This window comes from Harmonia axyridis, chromosome 4, assembly GCF_914767665.1.
Source record: "Harmonia axyridis chromosome 4, icHarAxyr1.1, whole genome shotgun sequence".
NCBI classification, from domain to species: domain Eukaryota; kingdom Metazoa; phylum Arthropoda; class Insecta; order Coleoptera; family Coccinellidae; genus Harmonia; species Harmonia axyridis.
The window spans coordinates 40,298,243-40,323,533 of NC_059504.1; the positions used below are offsets into that span (position 1 = coordinate 40,298,243).

Sequence of the window (25,291 nt, forward strand, 5' to 3'; positions counted from 1 at the left end):
TTCCAGGGGTTGAAAGAACATCTCAACCGGAGATAAGTGAACGTTGGTCATCATTCTCTGACCAACCCGTTCATGACAAATATATGGACAATTTTTGCTATCTTGAAAGAAAGACAATCCTTGAAAATTTTTATTAGCGGAGTAGCATTTTGGATGGATGGGTCTTTGATGTCATGCCATGAATGTCCTGTGTTTCCTTTTATTTAATTCATTAATGTTCATAACCTAAAATTACGTTATAGGGTTGAACTCTGTCCAGTCGTTTTTCTCAGAAAAAATTTGCTTCAATAATGTGAAGGCATGTTACATCCATACATCTCTTCATTCGCTAGGCCGTCGTTCCGAAATAGTCACTGTACGTGTCAGGAGTACATAATATGTGTATCTTCAGTTGTATGATTTTTGCATCTTGGAATTTAGCTTTTGATAATCGACCATATAGTTTTTGTCCTATCGCCTAAATTTTGTGAAGATATATAACCTTTTTTGAATGATTTTTAGTATTCGGTTTACAGCATTTGAATTCCTAATAATTGTATCTGTACTTTTCGAATCAAAGGTGGCCTACGAGAAGGACGAATCTCCCAAAGTTGCCAGAATATACACTTCGGGTTCTGAACAAAAGAATTGATATTATCGTTGAACTTTATTATCAACATTGATATCTATCCACTAAAATCCAATATACTCAATAAATCCATTCAACAAACAGTCAATAGAGGGTAAATAATATGAAATATAACAAACTTGAGGAAGCATTAACAAACAAATTATATACTAAACGAGAAATCCTCAATCAATGCCTTGTCATGATATTCCGATCAAATTGCCATCGGACTTTTATATATTAATTTGATTCTCCTTGAAAGAATTAGCATCTCCGGGAACGACCTAACAGCTTCTGTCCTGCAGATTGTGCAGAGAATACAACTGTTCTTCTTCTCCTGTTTGAACCGCATGGGTCACATGGATTGCAGGGTTCACATGGCTCGCAAGGTTCACAGCGTTGTGCGCATGGCTCACAACATGGTTCGCAACGTTGTTCGCATGGCTCACAGCATGGTTCGCAACGTTGTTCGCATGGCTCACAGCATGGTTCGCAGCGTTGTTCGCGTGGCTCACAGCATGGTTCGTAGCGTTGTTCGCATGGCTCACAGCATGGTTCACAGCGTGATTCACATCGTGGTTCACATGGCTCACAGCTTGGTTCACAGCGTCTTTTCTCACAAACCCTTGTTACATACGATTCTTGTACATAACGTACAGAACGTTCGTTTATAACTTGTGGAATGTAACGTACTCTTGGTTGGACAGTCACTTGAGGGACCATCCTTGTACGTCTTACATATCTGCACCTTTCTCCTCTTGATTGTCTCTTCTTACGACCCTAGAGAATATAAATTTGAACATGTTATTTTATGAACATTTGAAAATTGCTCGAACAATCCGAACAGTTAGAAGGCACAGTAGTATTCATACCTGAATTTGAACATTTTCCAAGAAATGAATAGAGATGAAAGATACATGAATATGAGTTGATCCAGTAATATTAATACATTACCTTCTTCACTACGGTTGTAGTAGAGGAGCTCCAACTTTTCGAACTTTTTTCCAATATCTTGCTCTCATTGTTGGAACAAGTCGATTTTTTCGTGGTGGTTGTATTCTCTACTTCAGACTCACAACTGGAGCTATCGTCATTGCAATGATGATGCCTACGCCTGTGGCAATCATCTCCTCGTCTTTCACATCTATTGCTTCCTGACCGGCTGCAAATCAATACCTGAAAACCTAAACCTGAAAAACATTGTTTTTGAAAGAATACAAATCAAATCACCTTCCTACAGTTGGGCACAACTCTCTCGCAACCATTGTCAATTACTCTGCATTCCCTCCTTCTTGGGATGACCTTGGCTGGGACCTCTTCGCCATCACACCATGCTTTTCCACAGAAAATGTCGCTACCATCATCATCCCTTCCATACCAAACAGAATTATCTGGTACCTGGAAGTCTTCACAAGCTTGCCATGCGTAACCTGGGTTGCACCCACGACGATTCCATTTAGTAGAAGAAAATAATCTTCCTGAAAAATCGAAGAAGGAGATGGGTTAAGGCATTCCTCATTGGCTGTAGGAATAGTTTTCCATTAAAATTTATGTTGTTTTGTAATGACAAATTCCATTCTGTCTTTAAAAATTTCAAGCTTTTTTTCTCCTGTTCCGAATGAATGAAAAATTTCTGAGTTCGTTCCGAACAATGAAAGCTATAGAAAAGGTCTAACCTGCCATGTTATTCGTTAGTTTCAACTGAATTTGAACTGATTACTGTTCGCTGATATTCGAGAATATATACCGGTCTATATGACATCAAAAAATCAATCAGGATACATTCTCATTGACAAATCAAATCCTTTGTAATCGATTCATTTATTGACGATAGATAAGAATTTGATTTCAATAAATAAAAGAGTGTTCCGCATCGATATAAAATATTGCATTGGAAACTGTTCTACTGATAATGTGTATTATTAATTTTACATAATTCCTCATTACATAGCTCAAATCCTATGAATTCTCGAGTCAAAAATGCATATCTATATTTTATAACGGGTGTATAACTTTAAGTTGGCATTACTGTTCAATATGACGACCGATTTAACAGCTCACAAGTGATTTATTCTCAGTTTGGTTTGGCAATTCATCATGAATAGACTCACGCCTGAACAACGCTTGCAAGTAGTGCAATTTTATTTCGAAAATAATGGTTCTGGGCGGAATACGTATCGCGCACTACGTCCATTTTATTTTGTTTAGCGATGAAGCGCACTTCTGGTTGAATGGCTACGTCAACAAAAAAAACTGCCGCATTTAGAGTGAAGGTAATCCTCAGGTGTATGTCGATACACCGTTACATCCAGAAAAATTGACTGTTTGGTGCGCCTTATGGGCTGATGGAATCATTGGTCCGTACTTCTTCAAAAACGATGATGACCAGATCGTTACAGTCAATGGTGATCGGTATAGAGCCATGATTACTTACTTTTTCATTCCTGAATTGAACAACCATGATGTCCAGGAGCTGTGGTTCCAACAAGACGGCGCAACATGTCACACAGCTCGTGCCACAATCGATTTATTGAAAGACACGTTTGGTGACCGCCTAATTTCACGTTTTCGACCTGTGAATTGGCCTCCAAGATCTTGTGATTTACACCGCTAGACTACTTTCTGTGGGGCTATGTATAGTCATTGGTCTATGCGGATAAGCCACAAACCCTTGACCATTTGGAAGACAACATTCGCCGTGTTATTGCCGATATACGGCCACAAATGTTGGAAAAAGTCATCGAAAATTGGACGTCCAGATTGGACTACATCCGAGCCAGCCGTGGCGGTCATATGCCATAAATCATTTTTAAAATGTAATGCCACAAGATTATCTTGCGGATAAATGAAATTCATGTCAATCGAATAATCCATCGTTATTTTATTGCAATTTAAATTGCTATAGCTTTAAAAAAAAACACCCTTTACTATACCTACGGAGGGTGGGCCACGGTCGATGGTACCCTGTACTTTTACGGATAACGAAAGGTTCGATTCTGTTGAGAATTTGACTTATTCTGTAGGAACAAGTGTTTCATCGATCTAAAATAAATAAAACTTTAGCTCCATCGGTTTCGAGGTCACGAAATTATTGTATAATTCATGTTTGATATCTTCTTGAATTTTCTATGGTTCTGGATACGCTATTAGTTTGAAATTTTTCAGTAGACTTTTGAAATTGCCATTTTGCATCCTAATGTCAATTTGCATTTCGCAATCAAAATGAAAACCAAATTTTGAAGTGTCATATTTACAGATCCTCATATCGCTACTCGTGAAGTATTCACCAAATTCGAATCCACAATCCTTGATCAGTACATTGATTCAGTTATCATAATTACTGTAAAAAGTCGACGTATGACTGACATATGAAATTGATCAAATTAGGATATTTGTCTTAGAAAAGGTAATGTTACAATTGCTCATGTGACTCTAAAGACTGATTTCTAGGTGTGGTTTCACTTATTTGACAACAAAACTCCTACCCAAGTTGGTTTTTACAAATTTAATGAAATCAAAATATTCAAAGATCGATCTTTTTTACTCTGAACAAATAACAATGAAATAAAAACTGAACTTAAATCAGTTTTTATATGAATTACTGTCCTGTTAGGATGGAACCTCTTCTGTAGATTATTTTCAGCATTCTAAACACCAGATCTTAGCAGGAAGCTATAGTACTCTAATTCCCATTCAGCGAAGTTGATAATAACGCCAGGTAAAACGAAGGTGTTCTCTCAGTTACAGGAACTAAAGTGGTTCAACATACGTACCATTCCAATTCATATATCTCAAGGAAGTACTTCTTGATATTTTTCAATCCCAAGAGAAGTTTCCGTTGTTCAAATCCCACGGGAGGTGCGAGAATCCCAACACAATTCTCGCCTATAAATTAAATTTTGAATCTCAAATTAAACTAGTACTGGCTGAAAACTGAAACAAGGTACGTATTTTTACTGAAGCCTCGATAACTATTGAAAATTCAGTCTGTTTCTTTCTCCAGATACGCGAATCTGTTGGCGCTTCATCGGCGACCAACAACCGCGCCTTTGAAAATTCCAGTAGCGTAACATGAACCGAAGCGTTCAAAATTGTTGCAAAACATAACTTACATAAAAGTTTTGCAATGGTTATAGATATTTCTATTTCCTGCTGTTAGATTGACTAAATTTATCTGAAGTGACATGTCCCCTTACTTCATATACACTTCGTATGGAGACAAGAATAGTTGGAATTGAAGTTCGCGTGAACGGAAATCCTCAAATCTTGATGTGAATTAAGTGTTCAAATGAAGACGATTCCTGTGCTAGTCAATATTGATTTTTTTCTGAGTAGGCAAAGTAGGATATGCATGAAGAATTTGATATTCCCATAACCGAAGTATGCTTTGGAAGGACTTGACATCAGTGAATATGTTTCGGCATATTCAAATTAAATTCGTTCAAGTAACTGGCAACATCGACCAAAAATAACAAATTGGATAACCATGTGCCAATCACCAAATGTTGGACCATATCTACTTTGTCCTTCATTTCCATGAAAGTTTTCACTTTCTCTCTCAGTTTATAGAATCTCTTCAATATATTGCCCTTACTTAGCCAGCGAAATTGAGGCGTGGGTCGAGTGTGAAAAATGTAATTGGCAGGCCAAGAAAATTATATAAGCCGGCTTTAGGGTGCCCATACTAGCCTTAGAGTATTAAAGCATAAATTGCATCCTTGAAAAGAAATAAATTTGATTATTTTTTTCATCATCGAGGATGCATAAGAATTGGATGAACTCATCTATATACATTTTTAGCTATTGAGCTCATACTATTCTACTCAGAAGATTAAAATCGTAGATGAAGCTTTCGGACGCAAGCTACCGTAAGCAAAACTATTACTCCAGATCCAAACCTGTAAAAATTTCAGTGAAATTATTATACATTATGATTAATCAAAGAAAAAGTAAAAGGACACATCCCTCAAGGGGAAGCGCTAACCGTATAAATGTGTTTCGGACTTTCGGCCCTCATCAGTACGGTGAAAAAGTAAAAAGTAAAAGTAAAAAGTGTTGGGATGAGCAACACTTGATGTGAAACAACGGACAAACGGATAACAATAGAAACCAGCCTTTCATTTGTGTTTTCGGTAGGCAGACTTTATAGACTCCAGGGCAACATCCAACGTCACCACGTATTCAGCTATAGTTACCTGCGTGACATCCATGAGTCCAAGAATAAAAATAAAGAGGAAATAAAGAGGGGAATTGCGAATAAAAAAAAAAGGATTTCCCTCATTATTTCTCTATGTGTTTATTCCAGGACTCGGATGTTACGCAGGTAGCTATAGCTGCCTACGTGCTGATGTTAGTAATTGGCCTGTAGTCCATAGGGTGTTCCTACTGAAACCACAAATGAGCGGCTGGCTTTTGTTGTTGACTCTGTTCATGTTTTTCCACCAATTGTTGCTCATCCTAACACTGTGTCAACCTTCTGATGAGGGCCGAAATCCCGAAACACGTGACTGCGGTCAACGTTTCTTCTTGAGAGATGTGTCCTTATACTTCTTGTTTGATTTGCAAGTTTGCAAATTTCCCCTCATTATTTTCTGTACAGGGTGGGCAAATAAGCGAGGTAAGCGGCTATATCTCAGGAACCACTCATCGTAGAGACTTGCGGTAAAAAATTTTACTACTAAAGTGAACAAAAGAAAACACTGGAAATTGTTTTGAAGTTCATACCTCCACCGCTAGGGGGCGTAATAGCTATCGTCTAGTAGAAAAATGCATTTTACTCGAAAAATTTTCATATAGAGTTGGAAAAAAAATATCATCACTGTAAACCTTGGAAAATTCTCTATCTGTTTGAATTGTCACTTTCGATTTTGCGACATCAAATAAGGGTGGGGGAAAGATAGAAATCTGACTGATTGAAATGACTGTAACTTCAGTTTGGCTCAACATTTTTGAGCAAATTAGATCTTATTTGAGAGACAACATCTTGTTGATTAAGGAAAAAATATACTCATAATGAATTTGATTCAGCTGCTTCCGATAGGGAGCGCTAAGTCAGAAGTTCATTGTTTTGTTCATTTTTCTCTGAAATTTCAAATGTAATGGTAGGATTTTCTTAACAGAAACAAAAATTTCATTGAATTTGCATGAAAAAACGTGGAGGTCGCAAAGAGATAATTTCAGGCGTTCTGAAGTTATGGCCGAAAGAAGATATTCTTCAACTGATGCACTGCGAAAAACCAAATTGAGTCTTCAAGTTCTAACAGAAACAGAAATCCCATCAAATTTGTATGAAAAAAACAGAAGGTCGCAAAGCGATAGCTTCAGGCGTTCTGGAGTTATGGCCGAAAGAAGGCACAATTTAGTTTTTCAGTGCATCAGTTGAAGAATATCTTTTTTCGTCCATAACTACAGAACCCCTGAAGCTATTGCTTTGCGACCTTTTGGTTTTTACATACTAATTTGATGGGATTTCTGTTTCTGTTAGAACTTGAAGACTCAATTTGGTTTTTCGCAGTGCATCAGTTGAAGAATATCTTCTTTTGGCCATAACTTCAGAACGCCTGAAATTATCGCTTTGCGACCTTTAGGTTTTTTCATGCAAATTCAATGAAATTTTTGTTTCTGTTAAGAAAATCCTATCATTACATTTAAAATTTCAGAGAAAAATGAACAAAACAATAAACTTCTGACTTAGCGCTCCCTATCGGAAGCAGCTGAATCAAATTCATCATGAGTATATTTTTTCCTTAATCAACAAGATGTTGTCTCTCAAATAAGATCTAATTTGCTCAAAAATGTTGAGCCAAACTGAAGTTACAGACATTTCAATCAGTCAGATTTCTATCTTTCCCCCACCCTTATTTGATGTCGCAAAATCGAAAGTGACAATTCAAACAGATAGAGAATTTTCCAAGGTTAACAGTGATGATATTTTTTTTCCAACTTAATATGAAAATTTTTCGAGTAAAATGCATTTTTCTACTAGACGATAGCTATCACGCCCCCTAGCGGTGGAGGTATGAACTTCAAAACAATTTCCAGTGTTTTCTTTTGTTTAGTTTAGTGGTAAAATTTTTTACCGCAAGTCTCTACGATGAGTGGATCCTGAGATATAGCCGCTTACCTCGCTTATTTGCCCACCCTGTACATTATGATTTATCAAAAATTTTGGATGGATAACGAGTACCTTCAACCACCTATCAAGTTACTTGCTGCTTCTTCTTTGACAAGTATAATCCTTGCAGTATATAGACTTCCTTTGTTGGTGGACAGTCCAACAAGGATAGTATGTCCTTCTAATTAGTGGGTATAGCTATTTGATTTCTGAAGATGTTTGAACTAATTTGATTCTTATTACGATTTTCACTAATGAAGATCGATTTTAGGAAGAAAACCACTCAAATCTGGTTGAATGAGTTAGAATAGCAAGGCCAAGCCCAAAAAGCATATATTATGTTGAGACGTACTGATCTCAAACAATATACAGAGCCATCACTGCGCTTCTTCCAATATTCCTTCAATTGTATTTATCTTGGGATGAAAATTTAACGTAATACCGTAGACGAGACTTAAAAGCATTAAAATTATTTCGTGTTTACTGATTTTCATTAAAATTTTTCAGAGGTGAAATATTAAGTCTATTGTTATCACTTTTCACTAACACAAACGAGACTTTTTCTGAAATATTTTCTTATTGTGATGAATTGTTATTTATCTAAGTTGTTCGTTTATTGCATGTTTCATCAGAAATTATTTTTTTCATGAGGTCAGTGAGTATGTGCGTCTCTTCCGAAAACAAATGTAGCCTTCGAGGAGGATTGAATCACTCAAAGACTTCTAACTATACATTTGAAATAAACAATTAAACTAGTATTTTGGATAAACTTTATTATTAACATTTTTATATGAATCATCTTACAATTCAATATGCTCAATCATTTCGGTCCAAAAACAGTCAACAGAGAGTTATGTATATGAAATATAACAAACCTGATAAAACTTTAACAATTAGATTAAATAGAATACGTGAAGTCCTTCATCAATGCCTGGTCATGTTATTTCGATCAAATTGCCATCGTCATCTTTTTTAAATCAATTTAATTCTCCTTGAACGACCTAACAGCTTCTGGCCTGCAGATTGAGCCGAGAATACAATTGTTTTGCCTCTCCTGTTCGAACTGCATGGGTCACATGGATTGCAGGGTTCACATGGATTGGAGGGTTCACATGGTTCGCATGGTTCACAAAATGGTTCACAGCGTTGTTCGCATGGCTCACAGCATGGTTCGCAGCGTTTTTCGCATGGCTCACAGCAGGGTTCACAGCGTTGATCGCATGGCTCACAGGAGGGTTCACAGCGTTGTTCACATGGCTCACAGCATGGTTCACAACGTGGTTCACAGAGTGGTTCACATCGTGGTTCGCAGCGTGGTTCACATGGCTCACAGCTTGGTTCACAGCGTCTTCTTTCACACACCCTGGTTACATAGGATTCTTGTACATAACGTACAGAACGTTCGTTTATAACTTGCGGAATGTAACGTACTCGTGGTTGGACAGTCACTTTTGGCACCATCCTTGTACGTCTTACATATCTGCACCTTTCTCCTCCTGATTCTCTCTTCTTACGATCCTAGGGCAGATATATTATTCAAACCTGTTATTTTAAGAACATTTAAAAATTTCGCGAACAATCCGTAAATTGAAATTTTGAAAATCATTGGAGAATGCAGTCTATATCAACAATTTAACCCGAATTTGAAAATTTTTCAAGAAGCGAATATAAATGAAAGATACATGAATATAAATTAATCCAGTAATATTAATAAATAAATTACCTTCTTCACTACGGTTGTAGTTGAAGAGCTGCAACTCTTCGTACTCTTCTCCAAAACCTTGCTCTCGTTGTTGGAACAAGTCGATTTCTTCGTAGTGGTTGTATTCTCTACTTCAGACTCACAACTGGAGCTATCGTCTTTGCAATGATTATGCCTACGCCAGTGGCAATCATCTCCTCGTCTTTCACATCTATTGCCTTCCGACCGGCTGCAAATCAATACCTGAAAAATAAATCCTGAAAAATATTGTTTTTGAAAGAATACAAATTAAATCACCTTCCTACAGTTAGGAACAACTCTCTCGCAACCATTGTCAATTACTCTGCATTCCCTTCTTCTTGGGATGACCTTGGCTGGGACCTCTTCGCCATCACACCATGCTTTTCCACAGAAAATGTCGCTACCATCATCATCCCTTCCATACCAAACAGAATTGTCTGGTACCTTGAAGTCTTCACAAGTTTGCCATGCGTAATTTGAATTGCATCCACGGCGATTCCATTGAGGAGAAGAAAATCTTCCTGAAGAGCGAGGAAAGAGAAAAGTATATCATTAAAAATGATTTTTCAGATATGAACAAAATTGATACATTTTCTTGAACCTTCAAGCGCTCTTCTTTGTGATCTGAATGCATGAGAAATTTAATTACATAAAAAGTGTTTTTTTTAGAGCTATAGAACTTTAAATCACAATGAAACAACGATGGATTATTCGATTGAAATGCATTCCATTTATTCGCAAGATAATCTTGTGGTATTACATTTCAAATATGATTTCTGGCATATGACCGCCACGGCTGGCTCGGATGTAGTCCAATCTGGACCTCCAATTTTCGATGACTTTTTCCAACATTTGTGGCCGTATATCGGCAATAACACAGCGAATGTTGTCTTCCAAATGGTCATGGGTTTGTGGCTTATCCGCATACACCAATGACTTTACATAGTCCCACAGAAAGTAGTCTAGCGGTGTTAAATCACAAGCTCTTGAAGGCCAATTCACAGGTCCAAAACGTGAAATTAGGCGGTCACCAAACGTGTCTTTCAATAAATCGATTGTGGCACGAGCTGTGTGACATGCTGCGCCGTCTCGTTGGAACCACAGCTCCTGTACATCATGGTTGTTTAATTCAGGAATGAAAAAGTTAGTAATCATGGCTCTATACCGATCACCATTGACTGTAACGTTCTGGCCATCATCGTTTTTGAAGAAGTACGGACCAATGATTTCACTAGCCCATAAAGCGCACCAAACAGTCAGTTTTTCTGGATGTAACGGTGTTTCGACATACACTTGAGAATTAGCTTCACTCCAAATGCGGCAGTTTTGTTTGTTGACGTAGCCATTCAACCAGAAGTGCGCTTCATCGCTGAACAAAATAAAATGGACGTAGTGCGCGATACGTATTCCGCACAGAACCATTATTTTCGAAATAAAATTGCAATATTTGCAAGTGTTGTTCAGGCGTGAGTCTATTCATGAGGAGTTGCCAAATCAAAGTGAGAATAAATCACTTGATAGCTGTTAAATCGGTCGCCATCTTGAACAGTAATGTCAACTTAAAGTTATATACCTCGAAAAAAAAACACCCGTTTGTTCTCTCTACAACAAAATAATGATTGCAAAATCTTACCTGCCATATTGTTCACTAAATCCAACTGAATTTGAACTGATGGCTGTTCGCTGATATTCGAGAATATATACTGGTCCATATGACATCGAAAAATCAATCAGGATACATTCTAATTGACAAATTAAATCCTTTGTGATCGATTTATTTATTGACGATAGATTAGGAATGGATTTCATTGCAATAAATGATAGAGTGTTCCGCATCGATATAAAATAACGAATTGTAAACTACCAAATTTACTGTTTAAAATGTTGCTGTTGACGATCGAAGAAGATGATCACTCAAGATGAATATGATGTTAAATAACCCTTGCAGAACACATACAAAATTAGGACCGCAGGATGGAATTTGAAACGCTCATAATTTCGTAGTGTGAGACCAACATCGAGGAAGGGGTGTTTTTTCGAAATGTATCATATGAAGCATAAAGTTGATTCCATGAATTATAGAAAAGATATTCAGAATATAGGTAACATTAATTTTTATTTAATTCAAATCATCCTTTTCAGTTAGAGTGAATTGACGGGTAGGTACTTTGATTTCTATGCTCTCCAGTGTCATTGACATAATATAATAATAATAATAATATATATTCATCGTCAAAGTTTACATATACATAACAGGACATACCATTCTAACTAAAAAAAAACAACCTTATTGTGAAGTAGCTGTAAAATTTATAATAAGAAATGTAAGAATATTGTAAAACTTTCAACTTCAGACTTGTGTAAAAAACGTTTTTGTGACACTTACAGTCCTTGATCTTCGTGCTACCTTTCCTCTGACATTTACGTGACAGCAATCAATGATTATGTTTCGGAGGAGTCATTCTCAAATGAAAAATTTGCAACCACTATGAAACTTTCAAAGCTTAGGTTCGTTTCGCATTATGTAGCATTAAAAAACAATGAGGAAAGCACTGTCGTAATGTCAAAAATTCATACGCTAGTTGCACCCTTGGGGACCACAAAAATATATAATTATATCCAAGTATGGAGTTTGCGCGTGAATGATGAGCGCCTAAAAGCTTTAGACTTCACGTCAATGCTTTCCTAACATTATTTCATCCCTATTTTGCTTGAATATTCTATATTTTCTTCGTTTTGATGACGTAATCAACACAAATTAGCATGAACTTGATATGATTGTTCTAAAATCGAAACTCGAAACTACAATTTGATCTGATCATGGAAATATTCGATATTTCTTTTCAACTATTTTTTTTTATATTCCATGGTTCTATGGTTTTGAATCAGTTTGAAATTTACCACAGAAATTGTTAGTTGGATGTAGACACAAAATCTCATTCATCGGTTTTGTTGTAACGAAAATATCGATTAATTTTCTTATCTTCTGGAATATTTTATGTTCCGGGTTACGCGTTCAACATACAATTTTGCAAGAGGCTTAAAAATAATCATTTTTCTTTCATTTTGGTCAAATAAGCTGTTCCAAAATTAACAGGAAAAGTACATTTACGGAACCCTCGGTTGGATTTTGCCCATTAAAGGAATTAATTTAATAGAAGTGATTTGATAAGATTTTATATAATTTTACAAGGGCGTTATGTGGAATATTCAAAGAGTACGTAATGAAAACAAAAACAAAATCTGAAGCTTACTAATGACGAAAGACAACTTATGTTATCTAATTGTCAATTAATTGCGATTTCAAAGCACTATATCGGATTTGCTGAATTTTTCATTTGTCTGACATTGTTCTGAAAAGGGCCCCACGATAAATTTTTGAGGTAGGTACCTAATTTTAATTTTTTCGATTACATATATTTTTTGGGGTGCTGAATACAAATCTGAGGTTTGCTATCAACATTTTTTGACGGAACTTCGAAAAAAATGCAAAAAAGAATGTAAAAATTTCATTTTTGTTGGATGAGCTTCCTATTCTATGTTGCTGAAAAAAAAATGTTGTATAGGTACAAAAGTTCGAATTTGAGTACTCTTTTCTATGATTTTCACGACGGTATCATTTCCTCAATATAACCATTGAAATCTATTGATCAATAGAAATCAATTTCGAAGAAATAAACTGAATTTCGGAAAGTGATTCTGAAAATGATTTTTTCTGAATAAAATAAATGCTCTATAATTCACATCCATCTGGATATTATTGGAAGAAGAAATTATTGACTAAAAGACATATAATTAATAATAAATTAAAATTTTTGAGTGGTAAAGTGAGTTTGTAGAGACAGATGAAATACGGACTGCCGTTTGAGCCACAACGGTTTATCGGACAAAAAACCTCGAAGAGAAAAATTCGTAGGAAATTTTATTCACTTATTTTTTGTATGCAAAGGTCATTCCGAGTTATATGCAAAAACAGACAAAAATGATATTTTCAAATTTTTTTGCATTTTTTTCAATGTTTCGTCATGAAATTTTGATGGCAAACCTCAGATTCAGAACCCAAAAATATATATAAAATTGAAGAAATCGAAACTACCCCAAAACTCTCCTGAGAAAAGCACATATTGCCTGGATGGTCATAATAATCTCAATTAGAATCGAAGTTTATATTTTGTATAATGTTCGAAAATTTAATACTCTGAATCTTAGGTATACAAGTATATTGGGATTCACAAGATTCGTGATATTGGTTCAATTTATGTCAAATGTATATTACTCTTCAACTTTGATACATTTTGGTTATATAAAAGCTTGATAGGATTCCATTGAAATGAAGAAAACAAAAGTAAACTGAGAATATATTTATCATGAAAAAGGTTAGAGGACTTTACAATTAGGATTTCTTATTTATTATGTATATATACATGATAATGATTTGAGGACACATAAGAAATATATCTTATTACAACAACTATAATGTATTGTTTATCGTATGGGATATGCCTTAAAATAATAAAGCATAAAGATACACTCGAGGAGGAATTGATCTGATTTTTTTTTCATCGGTTTAGAATCCATAATAATTGTATAAACTGATCTATACACGTTTTTGGTATTTGAGAGCTTACCCTCATATTTTGCTGTAAAGAGGTGAATCGCAACTATAGTTTTTGGTTGCTTAGTATCGAAACCAGATCTATCACTTCCTAACCAATACCTGTAAACATTTCAGAGGAATTATTTTACATTATCTTCAAAAATTTGGAGAGATAACAATTACCTTTATCCACCGATCAAGCTTTTTATTGACACCTCCATAGGAGATCAATGCTTCTTTCTTTGCTGGTATAATTCTTGCAGGATATTGACATCCTTTGTAGTTGGTCAGTCCAACGAAGATAGCATGTCCTTCAGTGGTGTATCCGCAAATAAAGGATTTTTCCGGGATTTCCGAATTAGAGACAATTTGCCACGTGTATTCTGAAAACGTATGTAACAGTTTCAATCTTATTCCGATCTTCTGTGATGATTTCCTTACCTGGAATTCCACTCATATCAGGTACAATAACTGTGAACAGCAGGACCCACAAGCATACCGGAAAATCATCACATTGACTTTATATCGCTTCAAATATGAAAAAACCTTATCTTCTGAATGAGTGTTGATTAATTACAGATTCTTAGTTGATGCCTATTGGTGAATATCTATCAATGAATAATGCAGGCAATCTGCATTATTCAAAAATGTCTTAAACTTCAATTTTTGATAAAATTCTTAATTTGTTGTCTTTCTTTGTGTACCATAGACTAATAATCATAGATAGAGGGAGTATAAGCAATTTGTACATGAACATGTCCCCAACATGGTTAGATTACGTTGTCGGATTGTGATACATTTTCAAATCCACAATTTTTTTTATATCGATATGAATGTATATTATATTGATTGAAATATACACTGCTCAACAATTGATAGGGATCACTTACTTGTTCTAAATTTATTTCTGAAATATTCGCTCCAAGATTATAAATTCAGTCAGATATCAGAGTATTTTCAGTTGATAATATGGTTCACTTGAGAAAAGAATGAAAAAATGGAAAGTTGGAGAGAAAAAAAGACTTTATTAGGAACACTCAAAATTTTGTGTTTGAATAACATAAAAATTTTATGATGAAACCACAAGAAGGCTGAAGTTTCGGTTAAGCTCGTACCTAGTTGGTCCCCCACGAGCTCGTCTCAAGCATTCTACCCTACGAGGCATACTTTCGATCAAACGATTTATAAAATTTTGGGGCAATTTCGTCCAAATATCCCGTAAAGCGTTAGAAAGGTCCTCCAGGTTATTGATCGGTTGTTCTAAGGTTGACAATTGTCTAGACATCTCAGACCAGACATGTGCGATGCAATTCATGTCTGGAGAGCGAGCTAGCCAGTCCATCCTATCAATAGCATGAGTTTCTAGCGCTTCATTAACCAGACGACTACGGTGTGGACGGGCATTATCGTCAATTAAAATGAAATTCTCGCCCATGGCAGCCGCAAACGGAACAATTATGGGTTCAATAATCATATCGTGATATCTCTGGCTGGTCATGGTGGTGTTCTGCAGAACAACCAACTCTGTGCGTTGGTTCAAACAAATGCCTCGCCATACACATATAGAACCTCCGCCAAAAGCTGTTGTGGATACCATAAACTGTTCTGCATACCTTCGACCTCTTTCCCTTCAAGCAAGAATACGTCCATCGGAGTTAACCAAACAAAAAAAAATAAACATCGGCTCCAATCTTCAAGTGTCCAATTGCGGTGCTCCTCAGCCCATTGCCGTCGATGAACCCGGTGTTCCCTATTCAAACGGGGATGTTGTACCCTCCTACGTGCTCTCAAACCACGAATATGTAGTCGTCGTCTTACAGTCTGGTTCGAAATTAGAACTCCTGTTGCAACTCTCAGTGATCTATTGAGCCGCGACGCCGGGTAAGTGGGATTTCTCCTAGCATTGAGGATCAAAAGACGATCTTGGGCAGCTGTTGTACTGCGCTGCCGACCTCCCCCATGAACATAAGCTACTGAGTCGTTTTGGATGAACCTATTCCAAGCCCGACTCACGACACTTTGCGAAACATTCAACCGCCGGAACACTTTTCGCAGGGACAAAACTTCCTGTATCCACCGTATGATTTGGTCCAGTTGCACAGGAGCCAAACGTCTTCTCGGCATGACTGATAAGCTGATATTGTTCTCATTTCTTCAATTATTGTCACCTTATGTCTTTGAACGAGAGAAAAAAACAGATTTGATAACAAATACCACATTGATTTTCACTCCACCTGCAACAGCCTACAGATAATTATCGATTTTGTGAACAAGAGCCGATGAAGTGAGGAAGACTTTGATATAATCAACTCAAAACATCTTACTTTGTCCTTAGAGAACATATAATGTACAGATATTCACGAGATAACTTGAAAAAAATACAAATGAAGAGAAGTTCATAAGTGATCCCTAGCAATTGTTGATCAGTGTATTTATTTGAGTGATTCCCGATTGAATATGCAAATTTAAAATTTGGAATCTGACATTTTTCTCAATTGAATTTATAATAAGCAGAATATTCATTATTTTCTGTATCCACCTTCTGAAATCCAAGGTTTGGCAAATTTTGCTTTCCTAGTGTCATCGATTGTTTCACGTCGTTTGGCGCTCTTGAAGTTTGTTTTCTGAATTTCCGATATATTAAGCTATTCATTTCAATATATTTTGAATTAATATGAAACGTTGATTCACTATGGGACAAATTAAGTGCGTTTTTTGTGGAGAAACTCGCGAATTGAATGAAATATCGTATCACTGATATGTTTTCATTTCCGCGCGCTTCATGTCAAATTTGATAGTTCATGTTGGGGACAAAATCTGCTTACTGAAAATGACATATGCTCCCTCTATGTTTAATACTCTGAGCTTTGCACCGATTGCCAGCAATTCAGCTATATTATAACTGCTGTCACAAATTTTTGTTTTTGCTGACAGAATATGCTCTTATGTTTTTTATTTGTTCAGATATTAAATTAGAGAATAAATAAGTTTTTTATTCTAGTGTTAGATTCAGTTCAATGGAATGGATTAAAATGAATAAAATAAAAAACCTGAAACTATGCAATGGGTTAATTTAATATATTTCTAAAGTAAAATTGAAGAAAGATGATGATTAATACTTGCTTTTTTTAAAGAAAAAGTTTAGACGCGTTTCGGAATCAGTTTCGAGAAAAAGATTTGGATTGAATATAGAGAGACACGTTCACACTTGTTTAAAATATTCGACGTTCACACATATCACATTGAACTTGTTAAAATAAGCTACAAAAATCGTGAAAATTTTTCAATCACAGTTCGCAAAACTAAAGCACATTTTTGGTTGACAATATAGTGAAACTGGTTGAAAAATTCAGACTGTTGGGACAAGTTAGTGATATGAAAAATCGGAACCATGTACGTCACTCAACTGAGGATTGTACATAGTGTTGAAGAAAATCCAGGTTGATATTGGAAATTAGGCATTTTTAAACTGAGAAAAGAGAACTATGACTAATGATTTTATTAAGGTCGAAATTGGGAGATAGTGACGTTTCTGTCCAACAAGATTGCGTTACATGCCATACGCGCACGAATCGATCGCAGTTTTGCAAGAAAAGTTTTTGGCCTTTTATACAGATTCTTTTAAACTTAAAGATGGAAATTCGATCTCGCCGAAATATGGGAATTGGTCATGGAAAATTTCATGAAATGGATATGGCGCTACAACCGTAGCTGTGTCAGCTATTTGGCTTATATCGTTTTCCATCTATAATGACATAAGTTTTCCTTTACAATATAATAAACATACATTGATTTCTATTGAAATATAGTCGTTTTTTCCAATATCAATATCAAACTCTATATTTTGGTGGAAATAAATTTTTTCCTACTAAGAAAAATGAATGATGGGATCGTGCAAAAGACCGTTGCATGAACGTTTAAATGTACTAATTTCAGGGAGTAGTGTCCAATTCTTATAACACCGATTGCGTTCCTTCATTAGCCTTCGCAGAATAAGCGGTGGATGATAGCCTCTGAAAAAATTTTGGTATATTTTACAAAATTATAACCCATCCTAATCATCAAAAAGGAGAGTATACCATCATCTTCATGATTTTATATTTCTTGGGATTATTGTGACATACATTTTGGTTTTATTGAATGAAAAGGCATGACTATAAAAATATTTTTATGTGTAATTTACTACACACAGTCTTAGAAACATAAAAAAAGGAATAAGTAGTAGTACATCGAATGACCTTAATCATGGAAAGACAAGTATTTCATAATCTTTGTAGGACATTTCTTTTCCAGCAAAGGGGACGTAAAGGCAGCCATGGGAAGGATGAACCTGAAAATATGAAATAAAAATATGACAAATCTTTTAAAAAGTGAAATTGAAACAAACTTTGTTTTTAATTGAAATTGAATATTACAAGTAGAATTTCATGACAATTGTGTTAAATATTTTTCCTGTGTCCTCCCAGAAGTTGTTTTTTCTAAAAACTGGCGTCCTAGTTTCACTTCCGTGAAATTAGGAGCTCTCAAGCATTGACGCGCCAAATTCGAATTTCATCTCAATCGAATCCGTAGTTTTGTAATTAACTGGAAAACAAAATTTTGAATGGCCATATTTACGGAATTCCAATTTTGTCGATTTACAATTTGATCGATTAACAATTTTATCGATTAACAAAAACTAACAGTGGCATTCGAAATATAAATCTTTCCTTTATATTTCACATTTCTATTCTTCTCCTTCTTCAACAGTGTGTCGAACTTCTTCGATTGAGACCATCATTATCATCATTCAGCTTGACTCCTGTCCACTGCTGGACATAGGCCTCCCTTAACCCAAATCAACCTGGCTCAACATTAGAAAATTATAGATATCGTGACTAGATGATAAAGTGGTCTGTCGACTTCCTGTCATTAATCGGAAAGTCACCACAGGATCATCCACTTCCGTTCAGCTGACAGCATCAGGCTCAAGAACATTCTCGAGACTTTGGTTTCTGTCCGAGCACTACACCACAAATTAGCTGCTCAGAGTTGTGGAATAGATGCAGTGATTTTGGACATTTCTATGGCTTTTAACATCTTATGGCTCCAGGGTTTCGTCTTCAAATTTCATGAAGCGATGTGATTCCGATGTGTTAATATATCCACTCAAATCTCAAAGACATCCTCTGAGGTTAGAGATCTAGAAACCTATATCCCTCGAGGTATTGTGCTGTTATATTGAGAATACACATCTGACGTTCATAAGTGATATAAGCAGATACTGCTATCATGACCATGTCAAAATTACCTCGATTATATACTTTCTATACGACGTTAGCCATCAGGAAGATGGATGCAGCATAAGGCCGATCAAAGTGAAATCAGAAAAGAGCAGGGCTATTTTCATGAAGGTAAGTCAAACAGTGCTCTTATATCCAAATGTTTGGATGTGAAATACTCTGAAAATTCCAACCAAAATATTTGGGAATCATCCTGTTTAAGAAGCTATCATTCAACCAATACCTAGATTACGCCATCCAAAAGGGTAAACTGACCCTTGCCAAATTGTCTTAGACTCTTAGCTGCTCTGTCGTCGCAACAACTCAAAACAAATTGACTCTATATTGAACAATTGTTCGTCCCATTGTAATTTAAGTAGTCCAAGACTCTTACATTCCCAGCAGAATGATAGGTTTAGTGGGAGGTTATGTTCTTCGAACATGGAGTCCTACAATGATCCACCTTTCAAAAGATACTTCTTCCATGAAAATTCCTCCTAGTTAACAAGAAAACGAAATGTTTGCAATATATGTTTTGCATTTTTCGAAAACTCAATTGAATTCAAACACAAAATCTTTACTCCTTAAGAGCTTATCCGGAAAAATCTATTCAATGAAGTTTATCCATTTCAATGAAAAATTTGTTATTCGAATAAAAATATTTTAGATTGAAGAAGAATTAGTTGTTCGCCATATATTTTGCGATTCTAGAATTTTAAATTGCTTAAATTGACTTCAAATTATGCAATTGAGGATATATATTGCAGCAAGAAAGTAGATAAAATCTATTTATAAACGAGTGGAAAGGAAGTCTATGCTTTCGTTGTTTGGGAATAATGAATTGTAAACAAATTTTTATTACCTTTCCAACTGACCAGGCCGATCCTTCTATTCTTTTCCTCCCGATGTAAAGTTGTTCCCCTCTTGATGTTCTACCTCCAGGAATCGCGCCAGGAGGGATGTGACCTCCTGTATTATGAATCCAGTGCAACTTCTTTTCTACGAGAACCTGAAAGAAAAATAACATTGTTTTCAGTTATATTTTTCTTTTTGTGGTTGTCTACACAGACTTCCAATCCTATCACAATTCAACACACGTCAAGTCTTAATATAATATAATTTGGATTTCGTGAAAAGATTTGCAATTTCTCATAATTTTTTTGGTGTTAAATCGATTTCGTCAGACATAATTCACGAATTCAATGCGTAAATTTTTTTCAAAATTCAAAACGTACGATTTAAATTCAAATTCCGTGATCTGTCAATTCTTGTGGCGAACAACTGCAAAGATACAATACAAATGTCACTAGGATGTAGGATGTATAATCTGAATTTTTCATAGATTTTCGACAATATTTCAAAAAACTTGACTGAAATAGAGAAAATTCGTCTAATACTCGTTGCAGAAAGTAATTCCAACACTCATTTCTCATTCGTTTTGGAATAGTAGCCCATTCAGCAACTTGTTTTAGAATATACTGTTTCCTACAGTTGATATGCTATGCTATACATATACTGAATTTCGAAACTATGTATTGCTCAAACTGTGAGAAATATTATTCCTCACGGCACTTTGCCCAAACCTCGCTTGATATACCAATAAAATTGAAATTGTAAAGTCGTTTCTATGAAAACGCGAGAAATGCTTAGATACTATCAACGTAGACCAATTTGAATTGAATCAGGTACATTATTTGAATTTGTGCAGTTGTAGGCAAAGTATAGCGTGCAACATGTTGAAAAAGTTTTTTTCTCACTCGTGAGAAAAGTTGAATTTTCTCCACTTGTTGCAAAATATACTATTTCCTACAACTGCTATGGAAATTAGCGTATTCTTCATAGCTTACTCAATTTCAAAACTAAGTATTGCTCATTTTGATTTGAATCGAGTCCATTACTTGAATTATTGAAATTTGTGCAGTTGTAGGAAAATTATAGTGTGCAACATGTGGAGAAAGTCCTCTTCTACTCTTCCACACTCGTGAGAAAAGTTAGACTTTCCCCACTTGTTGCACAATATACTATTGTCGACATTGTTTTTGAATTTCTCTTGGTTCTTGAAATTTCGCATGAAGGTTGACATTGTTATTTCACATATGCAATATTCAATTTCGATTCGATTGATGATTCGGAACTTATAATGAATCTGACTCAACCAAATCTACGGAAGTCTACTCCATACAGTATAGTTGAGTATTCTGAATTAATAATAATAATAATAGATTCCTTTATTTGTTGAGTTTCAAATATTTGATACCATAGAACCAGTTATTTCTTGTTCAGTATAATCCACAAATCAAATAATTACCTTGTAATCGGTAATCGGTATTTCTCTTCCATCATAACACACGTAAGCCTCTCTTCTTCTAGGAATTATTTTCGCTGGCAACTCATCACCTAAATAATTTGCCTGGCCCACGAATATCTCACTGCCATCCTTGTCAACACCACAGCTGACCGCATTCGAAGGAATTTGTTGGCCTTTATAGGAATTAACCCAATGGTATGTAGGTGGTGCTGAGGGTACTGAAGGGTATCCACTTGATGGGTGAGGATATATGTTGGGAGTATTTTGAGGAAAGGGTGCTCTGCCACCCCAACCGTATGATGCTGAAATATTCAGTAAGAAAGCATTTCATTTTACTTCTAATTATATAGGGAGCAGGGTGTATATTTGACTTGAACATATATTTTAAAAGTAGATTCTTGAGTTTTTTTGTTCTTTAGCATTTTTTATATTCGGCGTAGAGGAAAATATTTATCAATTTCAAATTTTCATAAAGAACAATGCCACCCCTGGGAACCGGCACACTGAAGTATTTTCAAGCATAAATTCTTTTTTTCCATTCCATTCGATAAACGGAGTAGTATTTTAATACAAAAAATCAGTTAACGCAATTTCGTTGACGATTAGTAATTAATATTCATCCCTTAATTTCCATTTAATTTTCGATAATGACAACGAATTCAGATTGCAAACACCTATATTGAATTTGATATAATTTTAATCGATGTTTATTTAATTTTGTCCAAGAGTCACCCCTTTAACTTTTCATATTTGTATGTTTGAATAAATAATATTCATCTGTGTAAGTTAAAACTTCGAACTAACCAGTTGATAAACACACCATAGCAGAACACAGCAGAATGATAAAAAATTCCCTAAGGTAAATCTAAATCTAACACGCCTACAGCAATATTCTGAAAGTGATGTGGAAATTTGTTTGAACAGATGAGGATTGAATCAATGTTAAGGTAAGCTCATTCGAATTTTTAAACTTAGTCAAATTTTCAAAATTTAAATATTCATTTATGTGGATCTTTCAATGTTGAAAGATCCACATAAATGAATATTTAAATTTTGAAAATTTGACTAAGTTTAAAAATTCGTATTTTTACCTACATTGGCTGAATGCAACTATGTTGGAAGATCCACATAAATGAAATGACATAAAAATGTAATTTCATAAATAATTTTTTTGAGAATAAATAACTCGAGAACTGCGAGAAAATGTAAAGAAAGCTTTAATTGACCAAAATGGTGGAATATTCATTAATGAGCGTTCAACCTATTTTTAAGAGTTTGGATCTTTGAATTCTGCTATTTTATTGAACACATAATGGTCATAATGAAGAAACTGAAAAATGCGGATGGAATTTTGTGTTTGGAGAAGAATCAACTCATCAATGAAGAACTAAATTCCATAAATTATTTCCTTTTAAAAACGATTTGCGAGATATAACAGAAAATTACATTTTTTTCATATATTACCAACAGCATGTATTTTTTTAAGTGAACAATGGAAAAGACGTTTCTTTTGATCTCAGGAATATTCGGTTGAACTATATGTAAAGGGTGTTTCACGGAAGAGGGTCACTGGATTTTGTGGTTTATTATTTCAGCAATATTGAAAAGTGCCTATCACAATGATGGTATTTTTCACGGGCTATCCAAATATTTTATTGTAAAAATATCAAACCAAGGCATGAAAAGTTTTTGAGGAAGAACCATTTTTCCCAAAAATTTTTTTTTTTGCGAATTTGGCTGTTTTTCCAAATATGAATATCTAGAGATAATTTTTCACTAATTGTTTCTTCATTTGAACATCCGGTTTTCTAGAAAACAGAAAATTGCAAAATATGCTCCATAATATTTTCCCATATTTCCTGAATGCCCAATCGATTCTGATTCCGAATATAGTGGTAGTTTTTTATTTATTTTAAGCAATTCCTTTCAAAATGAAATGACATAAATTCAAATAACAATCGATAATACACAATATATGATTTCAAAATTTTATCTCATGGAATTGTTACCAGTATTAGTAAAAAGCGGTATAAAATGTTGCAAAGGCACTTCTTTGCCTATCATCCTTTGTAAAGACTCCGTTATCGACACCCAATATTTTAAATAGGTTGGATCACTCAAATATTGAGTCCTTTTTTTCCTTTTCTTCTTGAATTTTCTCTGGTTCTGGTGACGGGATTAGCATAAAAATTTGAATGATGGATGAAATTGTAGATCTTCATCTATATCTAGATAGAGATGGTAATTTTCGAATTATCAGCATAAAGAAAAATTCGAAGGGTCATATTTACGAAATTTCTTTTAGGATTTTGCACATTAACGAATTAATTCGGCATTCGAGATACAAACATACCATAAAAGTTTTTATGTTGTTCCGTTCTAGAGTTATCGTGTTAATGGACGGTTGAAATTTCGAAAAAACAGAAATCGTGATTGAATTATATAGCAGCACACTGTTTACAGTTATATCATATTTCGCTGCATATCTCACTGCTTATCTGACTACAAATAGACAAAGTTACTACCCATGATTAAGATTACCTCAATATATTATAGTCTGTTTGGTTTTCCCTGATTAATGCAAAATATGAATATAACGTGCTCCTGATCAACATTCAGTTCAAATGTCAAAATAATCAAATTATTACTCACACATAATATCACCACTGTCTACTTGTTCTAAACGATAGGTAGATATCGAGTCAAATGCTAGTGTTTCAGATAAAATTATCTGATAATTTCAGGAAGCTTGATAATAACTTCTGCTTCCTATTTAATATAGATGGTTTTGACGCATTTCCCTTCTGGTATTCCAATTTGGTCCTCCTGGAAAAGATAAGAATGCATATATGTTGTCGTTATAAACGAAAACATCGAATGAGTATATTCTTCTTCTAACATTTTTTATATAAATAAAATTATGAATTATTTCACCATTGCAGAATACAAAATCCTTCAACTAAGGGTGCCTTTTTATTCTTGCTATGACTACTTACAGTTATAATAAATTAATTGGTATAGTACTTCTATCACTGGCATAACCTTTAATTATGACGCACTGGTTGAACGTTCTATGGCGTTATTTTGATACTGCATAAATGACCTTCGGTTAAAAAGATAACAATGAGTTGATTCCTCGAACTTCATCGCATAGCAGTTAACCTTGAACAGAGTTGAATCGAGTAGGGCTCTATCTATACACATACATAAAGGTACCTTAATTGAAACGCTCTTTTATAAGTGAAAATCAATCACCTATTATATTTTTATAGCAATAAATATTACCCGCCATAGACTGGATAATGAATGAATTAATTTAATACTCAAATATTGGTTTTATTTTTATTTCGAATGATATCGAGTGAAGAGAGAGTTCAATAAATTTTGTATAGATCCCTGAAAGTAGTAATTTTAGGCGAACAGATGCAAACAATAGATTGAAGTATAATATTTGCACGGTGTGCAATACTATTTGCGTGTTATATGTGCTAATAAAACTAACAATTGCTCTTGAAAACCACATAACTGTCTGTAGTTTTAACCAAAGGTGCAATTGGCGCAAACATGAACGAGCGCCCAAAAGCTCCTAACCTCGCATCAGTACTTTTCGTTATAATTTTTCGATATTCTGAATTTTACATGTATTTGACGGGGCTGTCAACACCATTTTTTGTACGAAGC

At 34.9% G+C, this 25,291-nt stretch overlaps 3 protein-coding genes across 3 annotated transcripts; all 3 read right to left on the reverse strand.

The window, feature by feature from the left end:
* Positions 1-627: 627 nt before the first annotated feature.
* LOC123677974 (scavenger receptor class F member 2-like) lies at positions 628-2,385 on the reverse strand. The gene is made up of 4 exons (XM_045614732.1): positions 2,284-2,385; positions 1,838-2,085; positions 1,562-1,783; positions 628-1,387 (listed from the first exon to the last, which is right to left on the reverse strand). Exons 1-4 carry the CDS (start codon positions 2,288-2,290, stop codon positions 872-874), a joined length of 993 nt encoding a protein of 330 aa, XP_045470688.1. The 5' UTR covers positions 2,291-2,385; the 3' UTR covers positions 628-871.
* A 6,089-nt stretch (positions 2,386-8,474) lies between these two features.
* On the reverse strand, positions 8,475-11,221 carry LOC123677973 (NF-X1-type zinc finger protein NFXL1-like). The gene is made up of 4 exons (XM_045614730.1): positions 11,078-11,221; positions 9,721-9,965; positions 9,445-9,666; positions 8,475-9,239 (listed from the first exon to the last, which is right to left on the reverse strand). The coding sequence occupies exons 1-4, from the start codon at positions 11,154-11,156 to the stop codon at positions 8,694-8,696; spliced, it is 1,092 nt and encodes a 363-aa protein (XP_045470686.1). The 5' UTR covers positions 11,157-11,221; the 3' UTR covers positions 8,475-8,693.
* Positions 11,222-18,196: 6,975 nt separating this feature from the next.
* Positions 18,197-24,764, reverse strand: LOC123677579 (natterin-4-like). The gene is made up of 5 exons (XM_045614183.1): positions 24,607-24,764; positions 24,263-24,436; positions 21,611-21,912; positions 20,165-20,311; positions 18,197-18,371 (listed from the first exon to the last, which is right to left on the reverse strand). Exons 2-5 carry the CDS (start codon positions 24,264-24,266, stop codon positions 18,285-18,287), a joined length of 540 nt encoding a protein of 179 aa, XP_045470139.1. The 5' UTR covers positions 24,267-24,436; positions 24,607-24,764; the 3' UTR covers positions 18,197-18,284.
* Positions 24,765-25,291: the final 527 nt, after the last annotated feature.

Coding starts and splice junctions, on each gene's coding strand:
- LOC123677974 (XM_045614732.1), bottom strand. Junction 1,784..1,837: donor TTGTGCCCAACTGTAGGAAG/GTGATTTGATTT, acceptor TTAGGTTTTCAG/GTATTGATTTGCAGCCGGTC. Junction 1,388..1,561: donor CTACAACCGTAGTGAAGAAG/GTAATGTATTAA, acceptor TATATTCTCTAG/GGTCGTAAGAAGAGACAATC.
- LOC123677973 (XM_045614730.1), bottom strand. CDS start 11,156: ATGGACCAGTATATATTCTCGAATATCAGCGAACAGCCATCAGTTCAA. Junction 9,667..9,720: donor TTGTTCCTAACTGTAGGAAG/GTGATTTAATTT, acceptor TTTATTTTTCAG/GTATTGATTTGCAGCCGGTC. Junction 9,240..9,444: donor CTACAACCGTAGTGAAGAAG/GTAATTTATTTA, acceptor TATCTGCCCTAG/GATCGTAAGAAGAGAGAATC.
- LOC123677579 (XM_045614183.1), bottom strand. Junction 20,312..21,610: donor TACCGATTACCGATTACAAG/GTAATTATTTGA, acceptor TTTTTCTTTCAG/GTTCTCGTAGAAAAGAAGTT. Junction 18,372..20,164: donor CGGCCTGGTCAGTTGGAAAG/GTAATAAAAATT, acceptor TCATATTTTCAG/GTTCATCCTTCCCATGGCTG.